Source organism: Notamacropus eugenii, chromosome 1 (genome assembly GCF_028372415.1).
Source record: "Notamacropus eugenii isolate mMacEug1 chromosome 1, mMacEug1.pri_v2, whole genome shotgun sequence".
Taxonomy (NCBI): Eukaryota; Metazoa; Chordata; class Mammalia; order Diprotodontia; family Macropodidae; genus Notamacropus; species Notamacropus eugenii.
This window is the reverse complement of record NC_092872.1, coordinates 607,127,145-607,142,555: the sequence shown is the minus strand read 5'-3', so window position 1 is coordinate 607,142,555 and position 15,411 is coordinate 607,127,145. Positions and strand designations below refer to the sequence as shown.

The 15,411-nt window shown below is 39.7% G+C and overlaps 1 protein-coding gene across 1 annotated transcript in view; it reads left to right on the top strand.

The window, feature by feature from the left end:
• The window catches only part of LOC140519191 (STE20-like serine/threonine-protein kinase), a 66,551-nt gene that overhangs the window by 12,133 nt on the left and 39,007 nt on the right, over positions 1–15,411 (top strand). Inside the window, exons 2-3 of the mRNA XM_072632009.1 lie at positions 11,052–11,216; positions 15,001–15,049. Of these exons, the coding sequence (XP_072488110.1) occupies positions 11,052–11,216; positions 15,001–15,049 (214 nt within the window). The remainder of the gene's footprint in view (positions 1–11,051; positions 11,217–15,000; positions 15,050–15,411) is intronic.

The window sequence follows — 15,411 nt, the reverse complement described above, 5'->3', positions numbered from 1 at the left end:
CCACAATCGTACCATCTCAAAAGAACCAAAACTATAGGTGACTCAAAGAATGTAAGAAGGCGACTGTATATTACCAACTAGAACGTATATGCAAAAAAATTCATTGAAGAAATATGCATGATCACACATTACTGGAAAAGGAGTGAGGCAGTCACATAGGGAGAATGAGAAATGGAAGGTGGGCAACTTGAGTGTTGAATTGGTTCTCACAAAATACAGTCCACAAAGTCATCAAAGTGACTACCCTAAAGTACAAATCTAACCATGTCATTTTCTTCCCCACTCTACCTCAACAACCTTCAGGGGCTCCCTATTGCCTCTAGAATCAAACATAAAATTTAAGCCCTGACCTCTTCCCACCTTTCTAAGCTCTTCCATACTTTTCTCTCTTCAACAGTACTCTAAGCTCTAGAAACTCCAGTCTACTTGTAACATGTTACTCGCACATGACCTTCTATCTCTTGACTGAGTATTTTCACTGACTGTCCGCCATGCCTGGAATGTTCTGCCTCCTGCCTTCCAAGAGGCTTCCCTTTTGTTTGCATTTACTTGTTTACAGTCTGACTCTTTGTGACCCTTTTTGGGGTTTTCCAAAGATACTGGAATAGTTTCCATTTTCTTCTCCAGCTCATTTTACAGATGAGAAACTGAGGCAAACAGGGTCATACAGCAAGTATCTAAAGCCAGATTTAAACTCAGATCTTTCTGACTTCAGGCCCAGCATTCTATCCACTGCATCACCTAACTGTCCCTGGCTTCACTAGCTTCCTTAAAGACAGCCCAAATCCAAACTTCTACCAGAAGCTTGTCCCAGATTTGCTCCTTTCTGTTCCCTTCCCAATGCCAGTGACTTTCCTCAGAGATAATCAGGAAATTCTTGAAGGTAGTATTTTTGCTATTCTTTGTATACCCAACCCTTAGCACAGTTTCTTAAGATAGTAGAAGCTTAATAAGTGCTTATTTATTGACTGACTAACAAAAATATTCAAGGGTCTAGACTAGAGGAAGACTTCCAGTGGGTGGGGTGAATCTTCCACAGAGGATTTGAAGGAGAACATGGATAAGACCCATATAGGCTTGAGAAAGCATAGAGGGCCTGTGAAAACAGTGATGAGATTGTGGATACATCAATGATACATGCATGGAAGTCTGCTGGTTTGGTTTGGGTCTGGCCTTTCTTGTGGCAGCCTGCCTGTGCTTCATGCCCCATCTTTCTACTTTTAGCATTGCCTCAATGGGTGGGCTGCCCTATTTCCCTCATGTATGGACAGCCCAGCCTATTAAGGGTGTGGTGTGAACCCACTGCTCTTGTTCTTGTGGTGTGGGTTCTAGGCCCTAAGGTGGGGTATTGACAAGCCACCTTGGTGGAAGAGATAAGACCACAGTCATCTCCCACAATGATTAGGCGCAGTGACCAAATAGCTAAAGCTAGGAGAACCAAGGTTAAAGAACAATTCTCCAACTATCTGTCAACAACTGTTCCTCCATCCTCCAATGGTCCTAAAGCCATTACACCTGAGGTCCAGCAACCAATGGAGTAATGTCCTTCCCTTGTTACCTATGCCCTATACTCTTTACTCAAGTCTTCCTTTGAATGAATAAAATCAATCTCTTCTTTACTCCCCATTAATATTAATGCCTCTCTGAGATTACCTTTCATCTACTATATAATTACTGTAATTGTAATACATAATATAATTATATGGCTAATACAGTTATGATATATGCATATTATATATATATATATCTTATATGTGTATAGTTTTTGCATGTTAGCTTTCTTATTAGAATATAAGCTCCTTGAGGGCAAGATCTATGTTTTTGCCTTTCTTTGTATCTAGCACTTTACACAATGCCTGGCACACAAAGTGCTTGGCACATAGTAGGCACTTAATGAATGTCTATCGATTGATTGATAGTAGGTGTTTAATAAATGCTTGTTGACTGATTGACTTGTTTCATTCTTGGGAAAGCCTTTAAGTCCCAAAACTATTACAACTGACTGGGTTAGCAAGATATTTATTAATCCATAAAATAGTTATCACTGCCCATTGAGGAAAGTTAGGAAATGTCAGCAACAGCAGCCTTGGGCTCTGGATTGCTGAGGACTTTGTCCAAAAGGCACAACAGCCAATCTGCTGCTGGCTTTTTTGTCGCTTCCGATCTTCTGAAATACACCTGCAATTACTCCTGTGTGTGACAATATTGTCTGCAAGATATAGAGCCTTTAAAAGCCTTCCAAGTCCAGCCCCTTCTTTTTTGCACTTGAGGAAATTGAGGCACAGAGAGGTAAACACCTCATCCAGGGTCACACAGTTAGTCAGCCCCCAAGGTGGGAGTTAGTGCCTCCTGACTCTAAGTCCAGTACCCCATCCACAGGACTAGGTCTTGTTGATATTTCACTTCAGATATTTCACTCCCTGCCCTCCTTCCCCCATCCATCCCTCACCTCACCCCTATGTACACTTTCAGAGTTCTCTATAACATTTACAACTTGCAAAATTTGCTCATCAGAAATAATTTTTTACCTGTGGTTCTCACATACCTTTTTGATCTTTTTTTTTTTTTTTTTGAGAGGCCATCAGGATTAAGCAATGTGCCCAGGGTCACACAGCTAAAAAGTATCAAGTGTCTGAGGTCACATTTTAACTCAGAGTCTCCTGACTCCAGGGCCAATGTTCTATCCACTGCACCACCTAGCTGCCCCTCACATACCCTTTTGCAGATCTTTTCTGCTCCTATTACATTCAATTCTGCAAAATGATGATAATGTCTCACGGTTATTCAGTTCAATTTGAGTAGTATTTACTAAGCCTTACTATATCCTGGGCACTGTGCTAGATGCTGAAAATCCAAGGATAAAAACTTAACAGTCTTTGCTCTCAGAGAGTTCATTCTGCCGGGTGGAAAGGAAATGGTATGCAACATGTATGCTGATAAACAAAAGCGTATTCAGCGTATTAACTGTAACTGTAACATAGTGATATATTGATAGTAATAGCCAACATTTATATAGTCCTTTAAGTTTTACAGAGTTCTTTATACAGGGTGTCCAAAAAGTCTAGGACATTTTTAAGCTTTAAGAGTTATTAAATAAGCTTTTTTAAAAAAAATCTTTTAATACCTAAGCTTTAAAATGTCCTAAGACTTCTGGAACACAACATGCTGTTAAAGCTTTAAACTACATCAAGACTTTTGGGACACACTTTATATATGCCCTCATTTGCTTATTATAATATAGCATCATCTCTATAGCAAAGTTTTGCATGTTTGTATATGTGTCATAATTCATCCTTCCAAATTGTAAGCTTATTAAAAACAAGGCTCATGTCTTCATTATCTTTGTGTTTTAAGCAGAATAATTAATTAGAATATAATTGATAGAGAGAATATAATTGATATATGGAGAATAAATAGGATAGAATAATAGATTTAATAGAATAATTATTTCATAAAGGATTGTTGAGCAAATATCTCTGTCTAATGTCTCTTTTAGAGGTAGCTGGTAGTGCAGTGGATAAAGTTCTAGACCTACAGTCAGGAAGACTTCCTCAGATACTATAATGTTAATTATGTTAATGAGAGTTAAAGATCTTCCCTGCCCATTAAGGGGAAGCTTGATTAGGGGAGATTTGTTTTGTAGGAAGGTCCACACCTTTTTTTCATTTCTAATAAGGCTCTAGTTCTCAAGGGTTGTGATGCCCTCTGGCTCTGAAAGGTGTATGTGTATACACACACACACACGTAATTGTGTGTGTATATGTATGTATGTGTGTATAGATAGATAGGTAGATAGATAGATAGATATACTCTGAGGTTTTGTTTTGGGGCAGCTGCTAAGGAGCCCCCGGCTTTGAAAACCCAGATGTTGGTGCTTCTCTCTCTGGTAACTGTGTATATGTGAAATGGTCAGACAGTTGGATCTGTCTGTTGTTCTGTGATGTATGTATTGCTTATGGTCAGATAGCTGGAAGTCCTGTCTGTTGATCTTTATTTCTCTGTATTTTCTCCAAAGTTCAAGGTGCTGACTTTTTTCCCTGAAATAAGTGAATGATGTATGTGTTTGATTAAAATCATTGTTGACCCCTCAAAAGTTGCTTTCCTTTTAGAAAAGCAGATCTAAGAACCTGTGCAGCAGACCTTCTTATGCATGCCAGAGTCCTTGTTGTTACAGATATTTACTAGTTGTGTTACTCTGGGCAATTCACTTAGCCTTTGCCTCCATTTCCTCAACTGTAAAGTAAGGATAATGACAGCATCTGCTTCACAGAGTTGTTGTGAGGATCAAATGAAGTAATTAAAAAAAAAAACACTTAGCACAACATCTGGCATATGGTAAGCACCATATAAATGCTTATTCCCTTTGTTGAGTGTCACTGTTATCATTATCTTTTTTTTCCCCTACCTTGACCTGTCTACTGGTCTTGGTCATCACTGTCTCCATCTATCTGGCTTTCTCTTGGTAACCCCCTTTCTCTTTCCCATTTCCTCTGAGCTTTGAATCCTAGAGTAGGAGTCTTTCTTCTTGTACAATTTCCCCCCTTTGATTGAGAAAAAGACTACCTAGTATCTTCTGGAAAATGGACTGGAACCATATTAGAAACCATTCCAACTTGATGGCATTTATACTTTGCTAGCAGAGGCTTCATGCTAACATGGCAGAACCTGTTGGAGTTTATGCTTGGCTAGAGTGGTTGATATAGAAACTTCCTCTAATGGAGGTTCCAGGGAAGAACTCACTAAGTGGAGAAGGAAGTCATGTGGTATGTTGCCAGCTAGAGAAGACCACTGGGGTGGAGGTGGAGAAGTAATCTGAGGAGTCATGAAGTGAGCCAAGTTGAAAGAGTTGAGCCCAGAATAAGCAGGAAGAGATCAGTCAGGATCATCCTTGGGAAATTACAAAGAGCCTTAAAGGATCCCAAGATTCTCCTGGAAACAAGTGCCCATCCATTTCATATCAATGCTCTATTGATATTATTATAAGTTTCAAGATATAGAGAGCCTTTGAAGAACTGAATATGACCATCAGACACAATGTGATGGAGAGGGCCATAGTAAGTATAAACAGGTTGTGACATACAATGGAACTACAAGGCATTTCAGAGAAGAATAGGATGTACAAGAAGGGGGAAAAAGATGATCCAGTTACATTGCAAGTGTGGAGGATGACAGGTAGATAATACAAGTACCCCACTGAGATCCTTGTGATGTAAAAATAAAATGAAGAAGGTTTCCAACATGTTGGATAGATGCCCTCTGATGATCTTAGGGGTTTATTCACATGGAATAAACATGTCTAGTTAGATTGAAACCTGCATCTTGGGAGGAAACATACAAATTGATGAGATCACAGAGTCATTTGAGTATTTGGATGAGGTGGACTGAATGTTGAACCTAAAAGTCAACAAGATCTGGAGATGAATCCCACCTTAAACTTGTCACACTTGCTGTGTGACCTTAGGCAAATAATTTAATCTCTCTAAGCCTTAGTATTCTCATCTATAAAATGGAGCTAACAGTACCTATGAGTGCTTACCTTTAAAGAGTTTTGAGGAACAAATAAAATAACGTATGTAATATAAACCTTAAAAAGCTATATAAATATCAGAGTATCATCATGGTATAGAAGAAAGAACAAAGGCTTGATTTCAAGGAGATACGAATGTGAGGCCAACTCCAACTATTCAACCTTGAACAAGTCCATTGTCTTCTCTGGGCCTCAATGTATTTCTCTGTCAAATGAAGGAGTTGCACTAGAATAACTTTAAGGTCCTTTCCCAGCTCTAGCATTTTATAGCATTCTATATATGAAATAAGAGCTCTGAGGGAAGTCCTTTAATTACCTCCCTGACCCAGAAAATATGTGAACCAGCAAGTTTGCAGAGAAAGAATAACTGTTTTAGGTTAATCTCCTGTATCAAGCTGAAAGACGATTCTGTCCATTCCTGGAAGAGTAGGATGCAAGGGCTGAGCCAAACTGGGATGGGAGAACCAGGATATGGAAGCTGGATAGTGTCCCAGGCCAGTGCCTCCTGAGCCAAATCCGTAGTGCTGCTTCATTCATTTGCCTGAATGTTGTGAATTCCTAGAAAAAGACACCCACATCCAGATGGAAGCACAAAACTGACATCTAAAACCAAAGAGAAATGCTTGGAAGTTTAGACTCCCTTTGGAGATTGTCAGTACTCCTTTCCATTAGCAAAAACAATGGCAACCTCTTACCCAAGGGAAAAGCAAGTTTAATGCTCTGACTAAAAGGGATTGTGGCCAGAGCAAGGCCAGCTGATATTATCTATACCCCAAACTACCTCTAGATAGTACAGGTCCCCAGGGCAAAACACAGGATATACTACCTCCCAATTATTGTCATGATAATGAAATTAACAATAATGATATCAACAACAATATATAATGATAGTTAATATTGATATAGTGCCTACTGTGTGCCAGGCACCGTGCTAAGTGCTGTCCAATTGTTATCTCACTTAATCACATTAAAATTAAATTAGATTAAAATGATTTTAATACTGGTTTTATAAGAAAGAGAATCTATCTGTACATATGTGTGTGTGCATAAATATAACATGCATATATAATGTATCTAGTAATTTGCATGTATTTATAGTTATTTACTTTTATTTGTGCTGTATATATTTGTGGACATATTTCTTCTCTTTCCCATTTGAATGTAAGCCCTTTATGAGTAGGGATTTTTTTTTTCTTTATACTTACATCCCTAGAAAGGTTGCTTATCCTAAGGGAAGGTTACAAAACCTTCCCTTGTAATAAGGAAAAACAATTTAGGAAAACTCGGTGACATAGTGTCCGTGTCTGACAGCATATGAAACATTCCACACCCTTAACCCCTCAACTTTCCACCAAGTGTTTTTCACCATCTGCCTTTAGAACCCAAATTGGTCAGTCCCGCCAAGGACATGCCAAGTGAGCTTGGCCAAGAATTCTTCTGTTCTATTGTGAAATGATACAAATCATCACTATTCTCATATACCACCCAATAACAGAAAGTGGTTTTTCTCAATAAACTAGGAGAGGATGGAACAGACTTGGGACGAATGACAGTTCAAGTTGGTAGGTAAGTTTTAATATGACTGAGTGTATCTCCTCTGTGAAAGACAAAATGTATGTGATCTAGGGCAAGAGGTAGAGAATGAGGTCTTGGTGTTGGTGAGCAACACTTCCTGTCAGTCTCCTTGAATGGAGGAGAATCGGAAACCACAATGACTTCCTCTAGACTGCAGGGTTCAGTGTGCCTCTGCGCTGGGTGGGGAGTACAGAGGGAGTAGGGCAGGGATTGGATACAAGGAAACTGAGGAACATAGGGAGAAAGAACTGAATGGTCTCAGAATGGAGATCATTATCGTGGTATAGATGTGGGATTGGGGAATAAGCTTGATTCCATGCCTACTATGTGCCAGGCACTGCACCAAGAGGTTTTCTACAATTATTTTCTCATTTGATTCTCACAACAATCCTGTGAAGTAGGTACTATTATTATCCCCACTTTAGAGCTGAAGGAACTGAGGCAGACAGAGGTTGTGGTTTGCCAAGGTCACACAGTTAGTAAGTGACTGAGGCCAGATTTGAACTCAGATTTTGCTGCCTCCAGGTCTGGCATTCTATTCACTGCACTGGATAGAAGCCCAATATTGGGTTGGGCTCTGCATAGACCTTTCTTTCTGATCCTTCTGTCTCCCATCCTTTCCTTTCCTTTTCGTCACCTTAACATTTCTTTTCTGAGAGTGGAAGAGAGTAACAGAAGGAAGAAGAAATGGCTTTATACAAGAATTCTGTGCTAATGGACCCCCCTAAAATAATTATGAACCACATATAAATGGATTCAACTGCCATCACCCCAATGTTGTTATGTGCATGATAGAGGAGAGAAATGGAATTTTATGCACAAAAGTACTCTGATAAGATCGATGTGGGAGATACTCTGGGTCAGAGAACCTTACTGGTAGGCTACAACATGACTGCCGTAAATAAACTTATTAGCGAAAGCTTTATTTCATGGAGCTAGGCCCACTCCCTTTGCTGGTGCTAGTATACCTTTCAGCTCTTCAGTCTTCAAACCACTTCTCAAAAGGTAGGGGGTAGACTAGAAATAGATTCATATGTAACTAAGGGGATATCCTTGCTATAATTCCAAATGATCATCTCCAGTCTTCTCAATGCTCAGCTCAACCTGGGCCCTGTGGTGAAGTGGTTCATCAGTGAGACCTGGACAGAGAAGTAACTAAAGCAAGGTAATAAAGTATTGTCATAGAATGCTGACATTTAGGAAGCATACTTCTGACCTATTCCCATGATTCCCAGTCCTTGGCCAGCCCATACCACAGGTGGTATAACTGCTCCTATTTTCTTTCCCAACCCTGGGCTACCTCACTAAGGGTGGAGTCACAAGGGTGCTCCTCTTCTAAACCATTTACCCTCCTTCACCATATTCCTCCACCTACTGAATTCCCCACCCACATCTTTACTGCAGCCACAGGGACTGGAGGGTCAAGGGTCAAGAGCCTTCTAGTGGATGTGAAACTTCCTTTCTCTGTATAACCTGAGCAAGTTCAACTGACCTCTGCACCACTCTCCCCTCAAACTGAATTTGCCCCAGTTGCAAGAATTCCTAGTTATAATCCTGAACCCAAGCAGTATTGTCCTTCCCCCAACCTTAACGTTCAAAGATTTCCCATATAGTGGGAAGTGGATGGGGAGTAGGGTGGGTGGGTGGGGAAAGCAGTAGGGGATTTAAAGAAAAAATATTCTAAGGATAAAGAATATTATGATCAAAGTTACTGACACAGGAGAGTATGGGATAATTATGAATGATAGTGAGTTCACAATGATCTTTTAATGCCAAGCTAATGAATTGGATTCCATTCTAGAGGTAATAATAGAAAGCAATTCAAAGAGTTTAAGCAGAGATGTGAAATTTTCAGATCTGGCCATGTTACTTCAAAACATCTGTATACCACCTTCTGCATGCAGCCTTTCCTGATCCCCTTAACTTCTAGTGCTCCATTTCCCAAACCACCTTGTATCTAACTAATCTGTATATATTTGTATTTCTTAACTTTCATTTGTGATATGTATGTATGTATACAGTTCTTGTCTCCCCTATTAGAATGTAAGTTCCACTGGGGTAGGTACTTTCCTCCCCTCTTCATGCTTGTATCCCTAATACCTACTACAATACCTGGCAAGCAGTAGGCGCTTCACAAATATTTGTTGGTTGATGGATTGACCTCTGCTAGTGTGATAGCAGTAAGAATTGAGAGAGCTATTCAGAGGTTCCTTTTCTATTTTTAGCAGCTTTCTCCCATCTTTAAAAACAAGATAAAAAACTTCACTTGATCCCACCATGCTCTCAAGCCATTGTACTAAATCTCTCCCTCCTTTTGTAATTAGTCTCCTAGGAAAAGCTATCTATATTCATCAACTCTACTTTCTCATTTCTATCACCTCTACTTTTCTCCTCCAATCACTTCTCAACCCCTTGCAATTGACTTCTAGGTTATGTGTCCCACAAGACAGAAGACTGAATTCTTGTGATTTCTCATATCTTTCCAAAATAAGAATTTTGTTAAAAAGATAAAACCATTTCAGCTATTTCCATGATCTAAGACATGTAGAACCCTAATGAAGCAACAACCAGATGGACCAGAAGCAATGGTTAATCTCTTTTCAATAAGTTCAATTTTCATTTATTTTTAGCCCTGAGTTCTCTTCCTCCTACCTCCCCTTCTCTCTCATGGAGAAAGCAAGAGAAACAGAATTCCCTATTACAAACACATGGTTGAGCAAAATTAATTTCTGCTTTAGCCATATATATGTATATATGTGTGTGTGTATGTTTGTATATGTGTGTATATATGTATGTATATCTGAATCCTGAATCTATAACCTCTCCATCTAGAGATGGGTAGCATATTTCATCTGGGGTTTTTTGGAATTCAGTTGGTACTTGTGTTAATAAAAGTTCTGAAGTCTTTCAAAGTTGTTCATCTTTACAACATATGATTGTACAAATTGTTCTTTTGGTCCTGTTCACTTCACTTTGCATCAGTTTAGAGAAGTCTTCTCTGAAACCATGACAGAGAAAGCTAGTTCCTTCAACTATTTGTAATCTGACTTCTGATTTCATCACTTAGCTGAAACAAGGTTACCAATGATCTCTTACTTGCCAGATTAGATGACTTTTTCTCAATCCTCCTACTTTTTGGAAAGAAAGGGTTGGAAAACTTAGAGACAGCAACAACAGGATGACTCAAGGAGACAGCACAGTAGATATTTAATAAATACTTATCAAATGAATGAATTGGAGAGAGTATAGGCATACAGAGGTAGGGGGTGCCAAAAAAAAGAGTGGAGAACCACTTTCTCAAGGTCTTGCCCACACCATGAAGAAAAGTTCATAGCACAGTGCCAGGTATAGAGTAGACATTTAATAAATGTTTATTGATTCATTGGTTGAAGTAAGATGCCAAGATTCAAAACCAAGGCCTTCTAGTAAGTCTGCAGGGTTTCCAGAAAATCATTCATTCATTCAGTGAACAAACCTACTATGGGCAAGACACTGCATTGGGCTTTGCAGAACACACACACACACACACACACACACACACAGAGTCCCAAAAGTCTTAGTGCAATCTTGAGCTTATTAAAGCTTTAAACTGCACTAAGATTTTTTTTTTGACAGTAATAGAAATATGTCTATATATAGGTATAACCTAAGAATCATAAATCCTAGATTTCTTAGAATTGGCTATCCAATCCAATCCTTCCTTCAAGCATGAATTCTCTCTTCAGCATCCCTGATATGTGATGAACCAGTCTCTACTTAAAGATCTCTGGTGACCAGAAACTCCCTTTCTCATGAGACAGCTATTGAATAAAGCATGACCCTGGTTCCCAGAGGAGCTTAGAACCAATAGAACCCTGGCTCCCTCTACTTCTTTTGTAAGGTAGTCATAGGAAAGTTGGGGAAGGTAAGAGCTGACTCAAGAAGGATCATTTGTGTCTATATCTTCCAGGTTCAGAACAAGGAGACCGGGGTCTTGGCTGCAGCCAAAGTGATTGAGACTCAGAGTGAAGAGGAGCTGGAGGATTACATAATGGAAATTGACATCTTGGCTAGCTGTGACCATCCACACATTGTTCAACTACTGGATGCCCTCTATTGGGAAGGCAAACTGTGGGTAAGTTGTTGGGGCTAACAAGGACTAAGCCATGCACAGTTGTATATCCTCAGAGCATTTCTATTGTTTAAACACTTGACTTGTTCATGCACTGTATGTAGTCAGGTAAATGAGGGTATCCCCATAGGATAGGACAGACGCCTAGCTTATAATCCTGGTTCTGACCCTGCCTTTGCTGTGTGATGCAGGACAAGATATCATATTCACCTTCTCTATGCCAATGTGAAATGGAGAAAGATGAATTCTTTGGGGAAAAGGACAAAGGAGATGGAAAAAGCTGTGATGGTAGTTACTGTCCACTGCCCTAGGGCTCTGATACTTTTCAGTTAAAATTCAAAGATTGGAGTCACAGGAAAGTGATGGAATCAAGCAAGGCCATTTTGATATTCGTTGGCCTATATTAAACTTGTACTCCACTATTTATATTATAATAAAGTAGTTTCTTGAATTCCACTCAATTGGCAAAGCCTGGAATTATGAAAAAAGGACACATTTTCTTTAACATTCTCAATAAGAGAAGGATGGTATGGTTGTTCTCTTTATCCAAAAGTATTGCTGAATCACAGAAATCATGGAGCAGAAGAAAATAAACCCAAGATACAATCCCTGACCTCAAGTCACTAAATTCCAAGGGCATTCCAACTAAGAGTTTCCTAGTTTAAAGGAGAGGAATGGATCTTCATTAGGCTCTAGTCTTGGATTTAGGAGTGCTCAGGACCCCAAAATTTTGACATGCTGGGTCCTGCCTGAATGAATTTAATTCAACACTTCTTTCAGCCAAAGAAAAACAAAGTTTATTTAAGATGTGCCATATTGGGTAGACTCTTAAGGAATCTAAGCATTTATGACACTTGTATTGACAAGCAGGCCAGATAGAATCTGAGCTAGATTGAATCTGATCACCTTTGTGGAGGCAGATGGATCTTACATACATACAGAAAGACTGTGGGGGGATCTAGGGGTGGTCAAGTAGTCTGAGGCAACTAGAGGAGAGGTTTGGGGATGGTCTTGATAGAAGTGGTCTGTAGACTAGATGGCATACCTATATGGTAAATAGATGGGGGACTCCAAGAATCAACAGAATGGGATTAAGGGTGCTAAACTAGGTTAAAGATGATAGAGATTCAGGTATGAAAAGTCAGATCAAGTGGGAATGATAAGGGCTGGAGAGATAGAGGTACAGAAATTCCAAGACTGGATGGGTCATCTGGGCAAGAATTCATGTACTTAAGCATTGTTGAGGTCAAGGTAAAGATTTATTTTGCTTTTCAGCAAGCAAGAGGTCTTAGAGAACCTGCAACCTTAGAGGAGTACAGGTAACGTTTATGTAGGATATTCTATAGTAAAACATGTGCCAAAAATGCTAATTAGATAATTCAGGAAGGGATTAGGGAGTGGTTAAGGAGTGATTAGTTTTTAAAGGAACATGCACTTTTAGTGTCTACTGTACAGGTAACTTCCCCATAGTTCATCAGGAAATAGCTCAAAGGGAGGCTACATGGAGGTGTGGTTTTAGGCCTGAAATGTCACTAAGTCAACTAGTAGTGAGGACCAGCTATGGACTACCAGGCTGTTCTCATAAAGTCTTGTTAGACAAGATAAATGTAAGGGAGTATACATATGTCTAAGTCTAGAATACATATGATTCAATAAGTACTAAATGTTGTTATGACCCAGTACACAGCCCGTTCAGCCAGTACACAACTGGTTCAGACTAATAAGTTCTATAGATGCAGCCGGCTACTGTATTAGGAGGGGAGATAATGGTTGTTGCTGGAGCAGGCTGTGTCTTCAGGCTGGGGAGAACCTGCCTGAAACAGTGTTTTGAGACTAGGGAGAAATGTGATTTTTAGAGAGAAATGTGATTTTAGAATTGGGTCCAAGCACATGCACCCAAGCACCCCATCAGAAAGATTCAAGGAGAGTTCAAGGGGGTTCCCAGAGTCTGCACCCCATCACTGGGGCTGGAGCTAGTTTTAAAGTGAGGCTTTTACACTTAAGACTTAATCCTCAGTTCTGGATTTCCCATGCCCTGTGCCACCCCTTCATCTGGTCCCAGTCCACTCCAGAGCCTCCTCCCTTTGCTTCCCTAGACAGAAGCTTCAAGGTCCTTTCTGCCTGATTCGTTAGCTAAAACAAATTCTCCAAGTTGGTGCTTTCTCTTATGGACTCATGCTTTGTTTCCTAATCGTTCTGCTCTGTGTCCCTTGACTTCCATCCTACATTTCTGGCTCATACTTCTGTCTCCAATCTCCTTGAATTAATCTTCCTCCTTTCTTTGTCTTGACTCTCATAACACACAATCAAGAACAATTTCTTTTGCCCATTACTTAATTTCTTTGGGCAGCATGAATTCACATTTGCAAAGCACCAGAGCTCACAAAGGATTTACTTAAGATATAGGGAAGAAGGGAGATAGGAGAATAAAAATATGTATTTATATAAGTAGGTAGCATAAGTAATCTTGTCCCCACTTTATAGATGAGAGAACTGAGAATCAGAGAGGTTAAATCACACACACACACACACACACACACACACATACACACACACACACACATACATACACACACACACACACAGTCACACAACTAGAAAAGCCAGGACCCAAACTTCTAACCCTTAGATCTTCCTATCTTTTTGACTCCAGACAAGTCACTTAACTTCTATTTGCCTCAGTTTTTTTTAACTGTAAAATGGGGATAATAACAGCATCTACTTAACAGGGTTGTTGTGAGGATCAAATGAGACAATATTTGTAAAAAATAAAAAAATGGAAAAGGCACTTAACATAATGATTAGCATATAGTAGGCGCTATGTAAATGCTTATTATTTTCTCCTCCCCTTAAGTGACACACCCACAATCACATATCTAAAACCCAAACTTTGGACCTTCAAGTCCAATTGCTCTTTCCGTCTTCAGAACTTGATCTTTCTCTTTTTTTGGAGGGGGCAGGTGAGGCAATTGGGGTTGACTTGCTTCAAGACAACTAGAAAGTGTCAAGTGTCTAAGGCCAGATTTGAACTCAAGTCCTCCTGACTTCAGGGCCAGGGCTCTATTCATTGGAAATTCATCTTCGTAAAGATGGAGTCTGTCTTTTCTAAACCTTGTATCTCCCCCAAGCCTAACAGTGCTTGGCATAGACACTTAAGTCTTTGATGGATCATTCACTAGCAGGGAGAAGCAGTATGGAATATCACAGAGAGTGCTGGACTTGGAGTCACAAAGACCCCAGAGCCTCTGATACTTGCTGGACAGTCACCTAATCTCTTTGAGACTCAGGCAACAACGCGGTGTTGTGTGGTAACTGTACGCAGTCTGCAACATTTGGATGCATAGGTATATCCACATGTGTGGGTGTGTCTATGAGTACCATATATATATATGGGGATATATGTGGTGGGATTTGGAGATGTATTTGAAGAGTGGATATATTTGGAGAGGTTATAGGGTCATTCATTTATCACTGTGAGGGAACCTAGGGACCAGAGCCTAATACCCTCATTGTACAGGAGTAGATAGCAGAGATGAGATTCAAACACAGGTCCTCTGACTGTTATATGTGGTAGGGTGTGTAGATACATGTCAGAGGGGTATATGTGAGGTACATGTATATATGTGTGTGTATAAACATATGTGTATATATACATATGTGTATTATATATACATACACATATATACATATACACACATACATATGTATAGGTTAGAGTGGAGGATATAGCACCCGACAAATTCCATAAGACATTTGATTCTTCATTTCTTATCTCTTTGGTCTTCAGATCATCATTGAGTTTTGCCCTGGGGGTGCTGTGGATGCCATCATTCTGGGTAAGTGTACTCTGTAAGCTACCATTAAATCATAGCCTAGTTGTCCACAACTCTGAGGACGCATCCCTCAAAAGGTGACTGACCAAAAATATCACATCTTACCAAAGTACTTCACCCCATTATACGGAAAGGAAAGCCAAGACCAGAGTTTGAAATAGGACCTCTGGATCTTCCACACTCCTCATTGTCTTGAACAAAAAAAACACTAAGTTTGAATCCTGCTTTGAATGCTTATTAGCTATGTCATTCTGGGCAAGTGATTTAACCTGTTAGCCTTAGTTTCCTCATCTGTGAACTGGAAATAAGAATAGCACTTACTTCCAGGACCGTTGTGAGGATTAAATAACACACGTAAATGACTT